The 18,730-nt window shown below is 38.8% G+C and overlaps 3 protein-coding genes across 3 annotated transcripts; all 3 read left to right on the top strand.

Moving 5' to 3' along the window:
* Positions 1–3,469: 3,469 nt before the first annotated feature.
* Positions 3,470–10,088, top strand: LOC145905469 (rhomboid-related protein 2-like). Its single transcript, XM_082992679.1, has 9 exons — positions 3,470–3,580; positions 3,724–3,747; positions 5,264–5,419; positions 7,133–7,321; positions 7,536–7,678; positions 7,981–8,093; positions 8,256–8,356; positions 8,653–8,713; positions 9,058–10,088. The coding sequence occupies exons 1-9, from the start codon at positions 3,545–3,547 to the stop codon at positions 9,297–9,299; spliced, it is 1,065 nt and encodes a 354-aa protein (XP_082848805.1). The 5' UTR covers positions 3,470–3,544; the 3' UTR covers positions 9,300–10,088.
* A 919-nt stretch (positions 10,089–11,007) lies between these two features.
* Positions 11,008–13,187, top strand: LOC145907254 (uncharacterized). The gene is made up of 9 exons (XM_082994682.1): positions 11,008–11,017; positions 11,333–11,415; positions 11,576–11,671; positions 11,730–11,838; positions 11,912–12,112; positions 12,178–12,283; positions 12,447–12,595; positions 12,748–12,917; positions 13,002–13,187. The coding sequence occupies exons 1-9, from the start codon at positions 11,008–11,010 to the stop codon at positions 13,185–13,187; spliced, it is 1,110 nt and encodes a 369-aa protein (XP_082850808.1).
* Positions 13,188–15,685: 2,498 nt separating this feature from the next.
* On the top strand, positions 15,686–18,468 carry LOC145906546 (rhomboid-related protein 2-like). The gene is made up of 6 exons (XM_082993977.1): positions 15,686–15,842; positions 16,279–16,421; positions 16,514–16,626; positions 16,831–16,952; positions 17,484–17,526; positions 17,823–18,468. The coding sequence occupies exons 1-6, from the start codon at positions 15,783–15,785 to the stop codon at positions 18,038–18,040; spliced, it is 699 nt and encodes a 232-aa protein (XP_082850103.1). The 5' UTR covers positions 15,686–15,782; the 3' UTR covers positions 18,041–18,468.
* The last annotated feature ends 262 nt before the right edge of the window (positions 18,469–18,730 follow it).

Here is an 18,730-nt window from a genome sequence, read left to right as displayed (position 1 = left end):
AGGAATTATGTATATAACTTTTTTAATTTACTTGTTAAAACTGTCCATTTAAACCATACTGAACATTTTAATAACAATCAAGTCATTGAACTAACCATCTTGTCTGTGGCAGAGCCTCCACCTGTTCCAGAACGGGAAGAGTTGACTCACGGGAACGCAACCATAGGTAGATCGGTTGTATGTGTTGTATACCCGCTGTTGTCAGTGATGGTCACTGGATTTTACATTCCTCGCGATAATTTTTTTACATTGTATTGCATAGTGCCCCTTCCACAAACACCAGGAAACGTCCATCAGGAAAACCCCGTAGTTCAACAACCTCAAGGTTTGAAATGTGTTTGTTCACATAATGGTGTTGTTACGTGCCCTTAGACTATTTATTACACGCGCAAATAACCAAACTGTCCATTTATTTTTTAAATAATCCAACTGCTGTAGGTATGTGACGTCTTGAGAAAAGTATTCCAACAAATGCATTCAGAATTCCACCAGCTATGGTCTCGGTTAAAGTGGTAGTTTAAAACTGGCCATTTTGTATACCTTTGATACAGTATTAACCAAATAACTTGTCTAGAATGGTTTTCTTTTACATATCTTTACCCTTAGTAGACTAAACTCACTTTGCGTTTAAACAGTTGCACAACCAGAAGATATGGTGCTCTACAACACTCCACAAGGTAAGCATCATTTGACAAACTTTCCAGGGTTTTGTTCCTAATTCCAACCTCTTATGTTCAGGGGCATTTTTACTTCCCGTTTCCTATGTTCAAGAAATGCAGCAGAATAACGCATTTATCAACCAAGCCTTCGTAGGTATAAACTATCAAAAATGTTTTGTAAACTTTTAGTAAGTCAGATGTATATAAGCAATATGGAGTCAATAAAATAAATTATATAAACTATAGACAGACGGCCACTTTTCCGATATGTTAGGCCTTATCGTAGGTTATAATGTATAAGTCACTGCACTGTTTCACAAACGACGGATGTATGTTCTAATTCCTCTAGTTAATGAGTTTGATTTATCAGTTCTGTACAAAATATTCACATATTTTAAACCCGGCTGCTTGCGATAGCATAACTTGATAATTACGTGTTTGTTTGCTTCAGAAACGCCCAACTCGGCAGCTATACAAGTGAAGAGCAACGTAGTACAACAACAACCGACTTCAAGTAAATTTGCGATGCCACCCATTATGTTTTTTGACCAAACTGGGATTTGAACCCATGATATCCTGGTCATTAATCCGATCCAGCTTTTCTTTTGAGTAGATGTTGCCAATCGCCCGTCCAACCAGCACGCAATACGTTGACTGATAGTGGCTGTTAAAGGAAAATTAATATCTACCCTGCATGCGGTTCACATTATGCTTTATTGATGTCAAACAAACTTTTTCCGCATTTAATAGCGCAGCAATTTTCCGGTTTCTCTTGTGATTTAAATGCATGGAATGCTTTTGAAGTAGATATTTTTGATCATAGATATAGCAGTATATCATAGACCTATGTAGAATTCTGCTTTAACTTATCATCATATCAGGTGAGTCTGAATACTCCAGCGACGATGATGATGAGGAGTGTGATGGCGAACTCTGGTGCTGGATATTTTGTTGCCTTTGCAAAGTCCTTTTGGCTGTTCTTGAATGTTTGGGGGAAGTCGCTTAAACAGTAATTCACAAAATATTGAGATTTCAAGTTTGGTGAGCTGACTAGCTTTGTATGTGGGTCAAGTGTGCGTTTTTCGAATCACCGAACAGATGTTAAAATTGGCAACGAAAATTTTGCTATGCACGTCTGCATTTGGCGTAATTTTTCCTTTAACTTTTGTAGTTGTCTTTCGTGTGCTGCGACTATATTTGGCAAAATATTAAAGTTATACCCTTACGATCAAATGTAAAATTATATTCATTTTTTTTTGTTTTTTTTAGTGCCAGATAACGATACACATTCGAAAGTTGGAATTTTTTGGTCGCGAAATAGTTTTAACTTGATAAATCGATTAGGTTTTTTGTCTTCATCTGAAAACAAAGTGAAATGAATGATTTTTATTAAATATGCGTATCACAGCGTAAACGTTTGTTCGCTGTTGACAAACGGTTCAAATAACTTTGAATACTCTACATGCAACGCTATTGTTTTTTTACCTTGCTTTGGTGACTATGAGCCGATCGCGCAAAATATACTACTGGCAACATTGTTTTTATATAGTTGAGATAGTGTTTAGCAGCCGCAATAACAGATCTACTGCATTAGGACGAGTGTTTATCTATCCGCAGCCTACATCGTTTGGAAGTTCTTGCGCCATTCTGGTAAACTGTGCTCGTCTAGCTCAACGTGTGACGTCACGTGTAATTGCGCCATTCGAAAAAAAAGCGTTACGCTCGAGTGAAATTGGGTTGTGGGGAGACGCTGTGGTTGAATTTCCAGTACCAGAGTGTTTGGCGAGTAGGCCTAATGTTGCCACGAAATGTTGAAGAGGACGCTTCGTCTGAAGTATAAGGTGCTAGTTACATAGGAACAAGTTGTTGCCAAAAATGTGTGGCATAAATTCGGCAAATCGGCAGGCAAAGTTTGGAAAGGTGTTAAAGTTGTCATTACTTCACTTCGGTTTTGCATTCATGCTGTATTTCGGTAGTTTACAGAAATCCGATATGTTGGACAGTTTAAAGATAACGTAGCAAAAGTTAGATGGGACTTGTAACTTTGAAGAGTTCCGTGCATTTTAAAAACAAAACTATTCTTAATTACATACCTGGTAAAAGTACGTATATATTGTAAACAATAAGCTATCTTGACAAATCTGTGATTACGTGTTACGTCCTCCACCAACTGTACATAGTGTACAAGGGCACAGCGAACAACTTCGCTGTACTATAAGATTGAGAGCAAACAACGTATTGCTGTCACGTCAAGCTAATATTAGCCGAGTCAGACCGGTCTTGCTCGCTTGACATTTTCTCTCACAAGAATTGGAAATGTTACAAAGTGATTTAGGAAACTGTTGCTTGTTCGAATGGCAGTTGTTCTTTGTCCAGATGGTTACAAGTGCAGCGTAGTGGGATATGACAGGAAATTTGAAGTTGAGCCAATGGGGTATAGTTTGTCCTATTGTGCACATATACTGCTAGAAATTTAGTTGATTCTTGTATCAATGAAGTGACGTTTGCAATAGCCGTTGCTGATACTGGGAAATATACACGTATACAAGACTGTAAAGAGAATACAAACGAGTGTATAACTTAGCGCTTCATACATGACCAAACCTCTAAGCACCCAGCAACTGCGCAGCCCCTGGAGAGTCAGAATTGGAAAGCAATTTCTCTTTAAAACGCGGCTACTGGCGCTTCTAAACAAAACAACGGAATCTGTATCGTGACTCGGTTCATCGCGCTGTCGCCTTTGTTGAGTTGTTGTGTGACCGAATGGGATCAGGTGATGTTTGATTCAGCGAATTTTCCTTGTTGTTTGTAGGTTGTCTCGTGTCAGTTCCACTAGTTAACAATTTCGCTGAGGTGCTTGGATTAACGGAAATACAGCTGTCAAGATGACGGAAGACATTGAAATGAATCCGAAACCGAGGGTAAGCGCGTGATGATATTTCCACCAATCATTTGTCGGTGTGTTGTTGTAATTTTCCAAATTAGGTGTTTGTAACCGCTTCACGTTGTAGATAAATTTGTGGTTTAAAATGCGGTTTTCTAATTTATTTTATGTTTGTTGCAGGATATTACGTGGATATTCGATAAGGTACGTTTACCATGTTTCGTTTTTACATCACTTTTTTGCATTTCCTTTACAGCGCTTGTTGTATATCGTGTTGCTTGTTAAATTTCTCCAAACATAGTAATTAATACGCTTTAGATGCATAATGTTTAAAAATTTCACAAATAGAACCCAAAGCGCTTAAATATATTTATTATTGGTACAGACACAATCAAAACTCTTTTGAGTTTGAGCTTTCTGGGGCAGTTCGAAACTTTCTTACACGAGATTAGTTCGTACATTTTTACCAACCATCGCAGGTAGCATGCAAACTACTGGACGTTCTGCCTCGTTTTATGGATACCAAGAATCAGAGCGATTAATTCGCGGGTTTACATAAACATTAACTCGGCCGCAGGCGTAACAAAATCGGTTTGAGTGTTACTACTGTTCGGTGTAAACCAGGCCGCGCAAATGGTTGCAGTGACTTAACTGTCAACCACTGATCAAAGCATCTCGTAACAGCCCAGTCTTTGTTGTATTGATTATGTCAATTACGTAAAAGTGCCACCTCTCGCCTTCTGTAGTCCTCCGCTCCAGTTCTACTGATAAGCGACGGGCGAAAACAGTCACCTACAAGTTGATCACTGCAGATGGCAGTTCAAATAAACCACTGCGAAACATTGTAACCATGACACAGTTAGGAAAAGCAGCCTTCTAAAATATTGAAGGTTTCTGTTCAATAATTTATACCATGTTAGCGAACGTGGGCCGGCGAACGACACCTAAACGAACTGCGTACATCCCTGTGCATTCTGGTTTACAGATTTTAAGCTGTATTACATGCCGTTGTGGTTTCAGTACGTTTGTTAATGTTTTCGCAAATCAAAATGACAACAATGAAATTCGTATTGCTCATCGCATATTTTGGAATTAAGTTTTTAGAGTCTTTACATACGTTTCACGCACAAAAAATTGGAGAAAGGGAACTTCTTTGCCGCCTAACGAACATAGATGATGAATACAATGAAAGGTCGTAGGTTAAATGACCTCGAATTGAACCGCTTGTAGTTCCGGATGTGTGAACTTACCTCATTGTGTCCCATTATATCTATGTAAAGTGTCACTGGCTATTACTTTTCTGCCTTGCCCGAGTCCTGAACTAAAAAGGTTCTGTCGAATTACGTCACATACCACGGGAGTAAAGTCCTTTTTCGGTTTCGTTGTATAGGTGAACGTAGAAACAATAGATTGCGCGTGGTTCGTATGAGCAGTGAATATTGAATGGAATATAAGAACCTTTGAACATGACTTCTCTTCTCAGTGTATTTTCCGTTCAACAAACCCTTGTTTTTTGTTGCTACAACTTTCTACTAAGAAATACGTAAACCGCACATTGCAAGGATCTGGGTTGTGTTATATTTTAGAAATATTTGGATTAGGCTATAATGATTGTCTCGGCTAGTGCCTTACATAGTCTTTGTTTGTATAAAGTAAAGACTCTTTTAATCTACCAGTGTAAAATTGTCAGCCCTTTCTCAATGTAAATATCGTATCACAGCACACCGGAAGTGACGGACGAATTCCCGTCAACAAATTTGAGGACATCGTTGAAACTTACCGAACCTCATTATCAGAGGCAACCATCAGAAAACTGCTCCAGTATGCTGACAAGAACAAGGACGGTTATATCACAAAAGAGGAATTGGTCAGATTGGTAAGACTGTGCAATTATTCGGTACAGTGATCGAGTCAAGATGTTCAAATGTGATGCTTGATGCTTGTGTAAGATTACGATTACATTTGTCCAAAACTTATGTTAGCCTTTCCCTTGTTTATTGCTCCACAGAGTCTCGCATCCCTAAACAATGCGGTGTTGTTTGCGCCAACGGTTTATGCGCGAATCATTCAAAAACAATTCCCGAAGTAAGCAAAATTTAAGATAGTACAACACATTACGCCACACCTAGCTGTGTGTCGAAATATTAGAAGGTGAATTTTATACAAACAATGTAATACGATATGCTCGGGTCGACCGCCGTTTCGCACGAAAACATCCCGCGACACATTTCCTATTTCGTACTGGTCTGGAAATAAGTTTGTTTGATTAAAAGGTCAATTAACCCTTATAAAGTTTTGCTGTGTAGAAGACTAACCGTCGGAACAATAAAGTAAGATAATATAGAGCAGTCCTATTTAAATTAAAAAGATAATCTTTGCCTTATTATTCCTTGTGTGCAAACTTTACTGTACATCTAATCTGAATACTATTTGGCCAAACCTTGTTTCTTATGCGGAATTGAGAGCAGTCACATAATATTCCCAACGATGCCCAAGTTTTGTGAACAGTGCGTTTAGCTATAAGTTTGGAATCTTTTAACGCCTTGTCCGTGACGGGAGACGGGTTTATCCATATCATGGTTTGGTGAGCTAAACTGCTCATATGCAGCACAGCGTAAACAAATATTTGATAGCAAACATACGAAGCGTGTTCCTCATGCCATGGATGGAAATGTGTTGCAAACTACGTGCATGTGATTGAAGGGAAGGTTTTTGCATAGGTTACATCTTGAATTGTCTACATTTATAACCGGGTTTCTGCTTTCACACTGGCACTTGGTAAAGGGAAAAAGAGCTAGAAAAACCCAACTTATACCAATACATATTCAAGGCCGACTGGAATGGGGTAAACAGGAGGCCATGTTTATTATGCCCCGCGTCAATACGTACGACAAAGGCCTTCCGTTGAACCTTTGACATGGGTGGCGTTGTTTTAGTTTGGCGCTTTGTGTTCATGATAGAAAAAGTTGCGTGTTCAACACACTTCCATTTGTATTGCCTATTTGATATATCATACTGCAACGTCTGCGTGAGCCAGATCTAGGCTCAAACTTTAAAAAAGGTCTTGTTTGGAATACACGTCGCTTCAAATGAGAAATATCAGCATAACTGAATTGCCTTTGGTTGTTTCCCAGTAACACTGCACAAGTACAGATCATAGCACACGACTTAAACCAAACTTCGCCCAATGCTTGTGTGGAGGTACATTGTGTAGCAGTTGAAGCTTTCGTGGTGAAAACAAAAGCAACCAGCAATATTATGTCACGTCTGACGCTCTTCATAGTAGCTGTAAGGCAGGGTTGCACTACTCACATAAGTTTGTGTGTCAAAATATTTGTTATCTGATCGCGTGTCCCACCGATTACTGTTAAAGTAATAACGGTATTTCAATCTTACTTCTTGCTTGTTAGGAGCTTCATAGCATGATATGAAAACATTTATTATATAACAAAGCATACGGCGAACATAACAAATATAACATGTTCACCAATTTCCAACCAAGGGCGTTCCAAATACCCTTTGTTGTGCACCCTTCCTGTAACTTGTCTAATAGCAGCTACAACTCCACATATCACATTTACTTTTCCAGGATCAGGAGGACGCAAAAGTGGTGGCGAAGAGGACGGGAATCAGAGAGGAGGATCTCACAAACTTTAAGCGAGGAGTTCACTTTGTTGGGGACTTCGTCCTCACCAAGGAAGATGACAAGGATTATTACTACGAACATTATAACTGTAGACCTCCGCCCATGTTCATGATCCTTGTCAGTTTGGCTGAGGTAATACATAAATGTTGAACTACTGTATGCGGTTAACATGAAACTTGATTAGTCTAATTATTAGCAGGAAATATATTGACTATTGGTTTGCTTGACCCAATCATATTCAAACAGGCTGTAAAAGCTTTCGGGTTTCACGTAAGCTGAACTCATAAATACCTGCCGAACATACGTGCCGAGAGTGTTTTTCAACCACACTTTTTTCACGTTTCAGTTGATCGTTTACATCTACTATGGTGCGACACTTGGTGAGTGGTTGACTTACCATCCCGACATCCTCCAAAGTCCACTCATATTCGACCCATATAAACGAGAGGAAGCCTGGAGATTCTTCACTTACATGCTCCTCCACGCAGGGTAAGTTGTGTAGTTTTGTTCGGTGAGTCAGATTTTCAGAAAATACACGAATGTGTATAAATATCAAGAGGAAGCAGCTCTAATCCAGCCTGACTGCAATTCCACCGTTACCTTATGATCAACATATAATCACTAACATCGCCAAGCCTTTATATTGAAAAGATCATGCCTTGGCATACAATGACTTGTTTTGTTTCTGCGTTGTATAACTGTTTGGTAAAAACCCCTATCGTTTTGGGTTAATCTTGCAGCAAAGTGTTTCTTTTGACTCTCTAGTGACTGTGAGTTTATGTATGTGGCAGGCTAGAACACATTCTCTTCAATCTCCTTATACAACTGTTGCTGGGAATTCCCTTAGAGATGGTTCATGGCGGATTGCGCGTTGGCGCCATCTATATGGCGGGTGTAATTGGCGGTAAGTTAAAGGAGAACTAACGATTGATAAATTGACACATATGAAATTTCGCTGCACCAGCATACAAAATACACGATCCAGTAACCTTTTAATTATTGCAAGTATTGACTGTTTGTGCCAAAAGTGGAGCCTATTCATATCAGGAAATATTATGTTTTGTAGGTTCTCTTGCCAGTTCAGTGTTCGATCCCTACACGCCGCTAGTGGGCGCCAGCGGAGGCGTTTACGCGCTTTTCAGCGCCCAGCTTGCTAATGTTATTCTGGTAAGCATTGGTTAACTTACAAACCAAATTGTAATTTAATTTTATACGCACGTAGTTAACATTTAATACGCACGTTGGTTTGCTTTAAAATATTCTTCTGAACAACAGACACACAGGAGGATCTCCTTAATTACTAATTTACTAAGCAACCTTTTAATGTTTGCAGTTAAGGCGTGGGCGTAAGTGTTTGGTATGAGAGTGCGTCATAGACGGTACACATTTACATTGTAACATTTTGGTGTTTTAAAAGGTTTTTCATTGCACCGGTTGCCGACTAAGATTACTTTTATTTACAGAACGGTGACGTCATGCACAAGCTTTCAAGTTTATTGAGGACGCTCTTTGTTGTCCTAGTTTGTAAGTGAACTTTTGATTCGAATTATACCAATACAGCAGACATGATTGCTTTAGATTTGTTGGGAACCTTAATGAGAATACTTGGGTTGACATACGGCTTTTCCTTTCTAAGCCCCAAATAATGTTTTTTAACGCATTTATTTAAATTTCTTTTCACCTAATCTGCAACGTAATAAGATGCATTACTCTTTCTAGTGGCTCTGTGATGTGTTTGAAAAGTTTAAAAATCAACTAGTTCTTATGTCAGGCGAAAATTTTTGTCAATCTTTAAAGTTTAGCCCAAGTGAAAGCTATGGGTTGATTCAACCAAGCCACCTAATAAACATATGAATTTAAATTCGCAGTGTGCGGCGATTTCGGATATTCCATCTACCGACGTTTCCAGACAACATCTTCAGGAGCTCGTGTGTCATTCGTGGCCCACGTGGCCGGGGCAATAGCTGGTCTTACCATGGGGCTAATGGTTCTATACAACTTCAAGAAGTCCCTAAGGGACAAGATCGTCTTCTGGATTGCAGTGGCTGTCTACTGCGCCTTTATGATTTTCGCGATTTTCTGGAATATCTTCTGGCCGTATTATAAGTAGCGTGATGACGTAGTGAATAGATTATGACGTATGTCGTGCTGGGGCTGGAGATGGACTTACGCCATGTTGGTTACGTTGCGCAAGCCATTGCGTATATATGAACTTAAAGGTTTATAATTGTACTAATTTTGTCAAGTTTATGTACTCATCAGAGTTAACAAACTATCTAATCCATAATCCACCACTGCTGTTCTTTAAAATTCAAAATTATTCGACAGCCTCGTCTGCATTTTCAAATTTCTCATCAAATTGTTTGTCATTTTGCATTAGCACTATTATAGGACATTGAGTACACCCGTAAGCCCAATCCATTATGGCAAACTGCTAATTGAAAAAGTTACATTTAAAGTTTTTGTAACTGTTTCGAGAGGATTTGTGCTGATAGAATTTTGAGTTTTTTCATTTTTTATCTACTATTGTTCCACTTACCGCGTTTTATTGTCCGTCGACAGTTTTTACAACGAACTTTTTCATGTCGGAAATTCACAAGTCAAACTTCTCAGTATGTCATGCACTAGAACTTTTTAACTTCCTAATTCGCTATACCAATGATTTGCGGCCCGAATCGAGTTCAACCCCATCTTCTACTGCTACTGCCCCAAATGTGTATCACAGCTTTGTGTGCAACGTTGTGCACCCTTGTTTCAATTTCATTCAATTACATAGCAAGTTTCATTTATAATCTAACACTTCATATATCTCAAGCATTACGATAATGACGACCTTTTTATAGACGTTCTGGCAATTGCTCTAAGACGCTTTCTAGTTTTTCAATAAACGCTGTGCTGTGGTTAATTGTTTCGCCAGATTTTTGGGAAATTTTATGGGTAGTGATAACCGAGTTAAGCGTCAATTGGCCACATTCCCAAGGCACCCGACACATGTACAAAGCCCAAAACCTAATCGGGATTTGGGGCCAAAATTACCTGGATTCAAATACCAATGTGGCAAAAACAAAAAATGATAACCAGGCTTTGCGACAACACTCGATTACAAACCATGATTGGGATTTAGGACAGCATCAGTTCGTGCCCTGGTGTGGTAAAATGCAGTGATTTTTCCAATCTTTCACAGACACAATAATCTAACAAGAAACAATAATACTTTCGTAGCTTAATGTGTCCATGGCAGTTTACATGATGCACTGCGAAGAATTGCAAGATAGTTAGTTTGCACGAACTGCCGAACGAGTGAGTGACATTTTTCCCAAACTGCTTACGACAGCATGAAAATCCAAGTCATGTAGGAACATTTCATAAAATCGTCGAAAAAAGATAATTTTTGAGTTTTGGTGATGTCACCATGTAACATTGTGTAAGTTTGTCAACACTTTTTTGAAATTTGGGCTGGCTCTCATTCTTTAAAGACGTGTTTACTGGTGTACGTCAATTACTTCAAACATGATATTTAAAACAACAAATGACAAAGTTACTGTGTTGGCATGATGATGTGTCGACCACAAACTGAAGGAGGGGAAGGCAGTGATCAACCTGCAATGTTATTGAAACATTTCAAACAAAACAAAAGCTACCATCACAGTGCAAACTAACGAATTACATTTCTCAATCCTGTGTTATTTTCCATGCTTGCAATTTGTCTACTTAAATGCAGATAAAAATCAACCTCGAATTTGTTGAAATAAAATTCGTTGAGACGAACCTACTTTGCCTCGGAGCTTTGCTTGAGGGAGAATAATTTTGTCTAAATAATGAGAGAAAGTTAGAATTGTACCCGCAGGGCTTGAAGATTTCGTATGAAAGCGTGTAAATGTGTTCGTTGCATCTTGAGCATTGCAGAAGGATGAACTTGACAAATTCTCTACTCTTACTGTTAATCAATGTCGTCCTGATAGTGCAAGGTAATGTATGCAGAGCAACCAATTTACAACATTTTTAGTGGATGCTGCGCTTTAATTTCGTATCAAATATAAAAAATATATCGTTGGTTTATTGATCAGAGTAAAACAGTTCCAAATTCCACAACAAGCATTTGTGGAAACGAATAATGGAGTGATTGGCAATTTTTGTGTGTAGGTTTGGAATGCTGGCAGTGTTCTGCAAGAAGCCACGATGAGTGCATGCGAGAAGGACAACTGATGTCATGTCCTTCTAAGGAGGTTTGTTTAAAATCTATCTTTGCCTATTGCATCATTATATGTATCTTTTCCTTGGGCTTGCAAATCATAACACCAGCTTCCATTAAACGGTATTAAATTTTTAAGCATTTGTGTGTTTTCAAACAAACGATTGAAATGTCAGTATTTAAGTTCTACGCAGGACATCTGCACTACAATAGTCCGAAGATACATGTCGACTTACCAAATTCAAAAGCAATGCAAACAACGAGATTCTTGTTGGAATGATAGAGAACAGGTGATTTTTTCCTTTTAACAATTAATTTACAGACATTCGTGAATTTTATGTTGTTAAGAACTGGGATAAATACGGAGGAAGGAACCAGTGCAACGAACAGCATCGATCATCTGTGTGTACTTGCTGCTGTGGAAAAGACGCTTGTAACCGCGGGGACACATGTCAAGGTGTGCTGGCGCATTTAATTCACAGCGTAATTGCATGTGTTCGAAACTTCGCTTTCTTTCTTTTGTCTGAAAGCTGAAATCGCGTCGCCAAAGTGTCCTCAGCAGCGACCTTCATTACAACACGGTCACGTGACATGCACCAACCGGAACCGTCTTGGTTCAAAATGTCTGTACAGCTGCACAGAGCCAGGATATTCTCTGAACCCATATCACACAAGAACGTCCCAGTGCATGGGTGATGGACAATGGACACCCAAACCTCCATGCTGTACAAGTGAGTTGTATGAGTCAGACATGCTGGGATGATATAAAAATTGAGCGTAAATTTATGTCAATCAGGACCATGTCCTCCATACGTTCCGTTTGACCTAATGTGGGCTATCACCAGACAGATACGAGAGGATCAATCAATGGTAGAGAGGACATTGTTCAGCACATTTATGAAGTACAAACATTTTTCTTGTTTTGTAAAAAAAATCTTTACATCCTGATGAAGGCTGCTGCATAGCAACTGGAGCGCTAAAATAACAATCATTTTTGCAAGAAGTGCCGTCTTATAGTAATAAGTTGCAAAAAGCCAATAAAGAAAATGCCATCAATTTGTTTAGGCAAAGAGAGGCAAGCAAGGAGACTTTTCGCTTGGGTAGAATTATTTATAGTGACACGGTTCACCCTGGCGTAACCTTGAACTTGACATTGGATTGGCAAGATGTTGATTTCAGAAAACTTACACAGGGACTGCGATTTCTTCCGCCATGTATGTAATACAAGCGTTTGTACTTTTTAACGAGTGCTTCAGTTTCCCATGTAAAATATTTCATGCTGTATAATCGTTTTTTTGTAACTTAAAACAATATTTTCGCAAACTTATATTTGCCCATTTCTGTTTTTATTTATTTATTCTGTCAGATAAGGGAATAGTCAACACCGGTTTGGCGCTTCGATATCTTCGCGACCACGCGTTTGGGAAAGGACATTGGGATCTTGCACATGCTGACGTTATAATATTGGTTACTGACAAGAAATCCGACGATGACGTCAAAGTGGCTGCGAAAGCCCTCCGTGACGATGGTGTTATTGTAAGTGTTGAAAACAAGCAAAATTTGCATAACAAACAGATACACGCGCGGTGGCCTATTTCAATTGGCCAAGTTTGTGTGTAGATCTATGCAGTATTTTTGAAACACGCAAAGAGCGACGAAGAAGCTGATATGCAGGAACTTCTTGACATTGCTGGAGAAAAAGAACATATATTTGTCATTAAAGATGAAATTGAGGGAGTTGAAGGAACCGGTGGCCAAATTGCAGATGAGCTAATGAGCCATTTGTGTCAAAATCTTTGTGAATAAAAAAAAGTTTCATTTTCTGCGTTTAATATAAATGTATTCATTTCACTTGCTAAAACACATGTTTGCCAATAAACTACTCTTAAAAGCATGTCGAATACTCGTATTTTAGGCGGCGTAAAACGATGGAAAAGACAGGCGACACGCGACACGCAACATTTTGACTGTGTAAAACTGCAAAACATTGGAAAAAACACTTACGTAGACAAGTCAGGTAAGGCTCGCCTTTTTCTCGCCTCTCTCTCTCACATATGTTTGGCGGGAAATTACAGTTCAGTGTTGGGACCAAGTGTTCTTGCGCTATGTGATCATGGGTATTGACGAAAAAAATGAAGTTTCACATGCCATATAATGCCCATGCACTATCATTAAGGTCACCAACCAAATTTAAGGCGAAGACGGCAGGGTCCCGACTATATATTTCCATGCACCAAAGCCAAGCCATGGGCAAATTCTTTCGCTGTCCGTTCGACTCATAAAGAAACGAGTTACCTAAAGCTCAAATAACAAATTACGTGGAAATGTTAACTTTCTTCCCACTCGTCTTCGCCCACGCAGAAATATCCGTCAGGCTAGCATTTATGCCGCCATGCATATTGTCACCTTTTGTATTACCTTGTTGTCACTTTTAATAATTGCGTTTCCTTATTTTCTCTTTTTGTTTGTTTCGTGGATGGACTGTTAATGTGTGTTCGACGTCATTGAAGTCACTGCGTACAAAATATGAAACATGGAAACTCTTCTTTTTCGAAGTACGCAAAAGTCAGTCAGTCAGTCCGAAAAAGTCAGTCAGGTCATAATCTACCACTAGTGGGTGCCAGCGGAGGAGTGTACGCTGCTATTATGATGTTCAGTTGGACATATACAATACAAACGTACGAATTACTGATAATTTGCAGCGATATTCCTCACAATTATCTCTTTCCGAACTCTTTGCTGTTATATTTGTCCCGCCGCGTTGTAGACCACGCAGTACATAGTGTGCACAGATTTTATTTGGTTACAAATCCACTGAGCTATCTTAGCCTATATATTGTTTTAAACTTACTGCACGGGTTTAGCGTTTGAGTAGAGCATGGGTCATATGTTAGTAGTAACGATATGGGGACAGATAACCGTTCAAGTTAAGATAATGGTGCCTAAAAACACTAAATTTATCCATGCAGTGTGAACAACTGTTTCCTTTTGGGCGACCACGTCCGGAAGGGTGTTGTCTGGTACAGTCCCTGGATTCAAAATGCTTGTATATTTATTGGTTGCGGACTAACTTCATAAATATTTCTCGACTTTGGCAGAGAGGTTTCTTCGTGGTCAGGCTGATCTTTGCTGTTCTGCTGTGTAAGTAGTATTTCAGTTCAACAAATACTAATAAAGCAATCTACCATATATGGTTGAACATGTCAGAAATAAACTTAGGTATGAGGTCGATATTGATATTCACTCGACGTTGTAAGTGAGGTTCAATAAAATGAAACTAAAGCTGGACTATATAAGTCATGTAATTGTGACGACAAACATTACTTTTGCACAGTGTGAAATATAATTTGATACTACCCCACCATGTGCCAACTAAATGTGAAGTAACATTATTTGCAGTGTTGGATACCTTTGGTTACTTTGGCAACAACCAGCTTTCAAAAGACCATGTGCCAGTCGCGGGTCACATGGGTGGAACAATAACAGGATTAACCATGGGGCTGATGTTCCGGTACAACTACAGGGAGTCCCTAAGGGGCAAGATCGTTTTCTGGATTGCAGTGGCGGTCTATACTGCAGCTTAATGAGCTACGCAATTTTATGGAATATCTTATGGCTATAATTACAACTTGCGCGACGACGTGATAAAAAATATTTTGTTGTGTTGACTCTCAATGCTTTTAAGGCATCTTTACTGGGATTTATGTGAATACAAACATCAAAAATGTAATGCTGTGGTGTTTGCATCGTCGGCTTGTACGTCGAATATTCAAAACAAATTCACGGGACGTGAGCAAAAGTAGTGTTGCAATGTCGACAATGTAATCCTATCTTTATTTGAATTCACTGTAAACCTGAAGATATTCAGTTGCCTTTTGTTTCGTGTTAGTAAGAAATACATTGCTAAACATCCGGGTAGACTTTTGTATATATGGTCGTATCTTATTTCCACGAAATTCAGGTTTGGACATAGAAGTAGCAGTTGTTAGTTAACCTGTGTAGGCCCAGGGCATGACAGCTACTGTATTGGCAAACATTTAGTCAGTTGAAAGGAGATAATGTAGATTTTTTATTTACGATATTTCATCTTTTAAAAATACTTATAACTTCCTTAGGACTTTTAATTATAAATTATTAGCCTGCAATCATATATTTAACGTTAGAGTGAGGGGCTCCTGCGCCAGATGCTTGGTTTTGCAAATGTGTTCCAGAATTCATGTGAAAAAAATGCGTGGCTTATTATTTCGTTAGCTTTGTGTGTTTTCTCATATTTTTTGACTGAATCTTCACTCTGTATCAAGGGTTGGATCATCTGCTTGAGAACGCAGCTCTAAACAAAACTTTACACAACGTTTGTGGTGGAATTTCTTCTGCCACTCAACACTGTAAGTGAAAAGTAATATGCCGGACATCATCACTAATCATCGTTCGTGGTTCATACCCCTCGTCATTTTGGCTGAGGTAACAACACTTTCTTGTTATTCAGAGAAATAGTGATCTTGTATTGATAAGAACGCGTTAAAGCGGTTGAAGCTTTATCCAAGAAATTGTGTGGTAGAGAAAGAGCGAGCTACACACAACGCACTTTCATAAAGGCAATGCACGCTTCAAGCAGTGCGGTCGCCACAGTGTTGTAATTATTGTAATTTTAGCACTAACTGCAACCTTCATTGGTGTAATTTCATTTAATGCAAAACCACTGACGGTGCAAGACATATAACACTCGCGTATATAAAAACTGAGGTAAAATCATTCAACTAATTTATATAAGATATATGTACAAATCGTTCGCCTACAAGTCCGGAAACTCCGTATTGTCATAAAATGGGATTAAAAATAACTTGATCCCGCGTAAAGTTACGAAAAGAATTTCTGTTATTTTCTCTTCACATTGCAGTTAATCGTTTACATCTACTATGGTGCCTCGCTTGGTGAGTGGACAAATTTATACCCAAAAATATCTCAAAGCCCTCTAGCATTCGACCCATCTAAACGACACGAAGTCTGGAGGTTTATCACATACATGCTCCTCCATGGAAGGTAAGGTGTTGAGTTTATTTGGAGACTGACACCATAATACGGTAAAACACTTTCTTCATGAAGCAACGACCATGTGCTTTTGTATGTGACAGACTCCACCACATTGTTTGTAACCTTTTAATTCAACTTTTGTGCGGAATACCCCAAGAGAGGTCTCACGGCGAATTGCGCGTCGCAACCATTTACATGTCGGGTGTACTTGGAGGTGAGCTTTGATTAGGTCACGTAATGTATTATTACCTCGGTATAAACACTTAATTGCCTGCATGGAACCCCCACTCCCAGCTACTTTTGTTTTCATTAGTTAAGCATGGCCCTTTTTTATCAGGTCTTACATACGGTGTTGTTTGTGTTGTACTTGAACTTATGTAGATCGATCTTGGACATCACGACATGTTATGTTTTACAGCATCTCTTGCCAGTTCAGTGTACGATCCCAATCAGATACAAGTGGGTGCCAGCGGAGGAGTAATTGCTCTTATTTTCGCTCAGCTTGCCTATGATCGTCGGATGGGGATAGACTACATAAATGTACGAAATACTATTAATTTGCACCAATGGATGCGATAATGATCCTTTCTAAACAAATTTCCTGTTCCTTTTAACCCGCGTCTACAATGGGTCTGACGCCACAATACAGCAGTGCATTGGGGCACATATTTTATATGACAAATTCAAAGAGAAATTGTGGCCTATATTGTTTGAACTTTCTGCATGGATTGACAAGAGCATTCTGGTTGACTAAACTGTACCCGTCAACAGCCTTAATACGTCCGCAGTAACGATATGTTCAAGATTAAAAAATAGTGTTTAAAATGTTGCGAGTACAGAAACAAAAACGAGACTTATGTATGCATTGTAAACAACTGTTTTATTTTTGACCCCTATAGTACGGAGGAGCTGTGTCTGGTATACATACACGACACAGACATATGCAACAAAAGAGGTTGATTTTGACATATTTCAAACGCTCTCAATTAGTTGCATCTTTATATTTTTCCTTTTTTGTTATCTATTTACTGGCTGCGGACTAACTTCTCATATATCACTCGACTTTTACAGGACGGTGGCAACATGGGCATCCGGAATTATGTTGTCCTAGGAGGTAAGTGGTATTTGAGTTTAACTTATACTTATAAAGTAGCCTGCTATATTTCTGAACATATCAGAAATAAACTTAGGTTTGACGACGTGCGTGCCCGTGATATATAATAATAACTCAAATATGTATGTGAGATTTATACGGTTCATTAAAACTAAACTAAAGCAGACCTATATTAGTCACGTGAAAATTGTGGCAACAATTTTTGTGGTCAATTGTTCAAAATTTACTTTTGCACATTACATAATATAACAACCTGATCATCTGCCAATCGCATGTGAAATATCATTCATTTGCAGTGTTGCTAAGCTTTGCTTACCCTGTCATCAACGGGGATGTGTCAGTCGCGTGTCACGTGGGTGCTGGAGCAATAGCAGGACTAACCATGGACCTGATGTTCCAGTACAACTTCAGGGAGTCCCCAAGGGACAAGATCGTCTTCTGGATTGCAGTGGCTCTCTACTGCAGCTTAATGAGCTACGCAATTTTCTGGAATATCTTGTCTAATTACGAATAGCGTTATGGCGTGATAAAAAAACGATGACGTATAGATAAATATAAACTCAAACGTTTACAATTGTACTAAATCTGTTTAAGTATTAGTCACAGTTTCAAAATACCAAAGCCATAATCCATATAACCTGTTATTTTAAACTTAAAATTATTGAGCTGTCCTCGCTGTATTTGAATCTCTCCGAAGTTTTGAAATTAAATTATTTGACACTGGCGGCATTTTGCGTCGGTACTATTATTGGACACCGGTTAACCCGTAAGCTCCATCCATTTGGACAAACTCTTTTTTTGCAAAGTTACGTTTAAATTGTTTTGTTTTTGTTGTTGAACTTATTGTAGAGAATTTGTGTTAATAGCATATAGCTTTGTGTGAAACGTTGTACAAACTTGTTTAGTTTTATTCAATATAAACGACATTTTATAGACATTCTAGCAACCGCTTGAAGACTTATTTTAGAATTTATCAAACGTTGTGCTGTGGTTATTTCGAGTGTTTTATTTTTCCGCTAGATGTCACTAGAAATATATTTTGGCAGTTTTGAGGAAAGTGTAAGTCGATCGTGTTTCTTGAACCTTTCATGTTACTCGAGAGAAACCATGATCGAAACTCTTCTGTGGAAGAGCATGGGTTCTAATCCCGGTGTGGTAAAAGCTGTAATGATTACAATCCGTCAGAGACAAAACAATCAGTTTA

Source organism: Ascidia mentula, chromosome 6, assembly GCF_947561715.1.
Source record: "Ascidia mentula chromosome 6, kaAscMent1.1, whole genome shotgun sequence".
NCBI lineage: Eukaryota > Metazoa > Chordata > Ascidiacea > Phlebobranchia > Ascidiidae > Ascidia > Ascidia mentula.
Note: the sequence above shows the minus strand (reverse complement) of the source record. Positions and strands in the feature narration are given on the sequence as shown.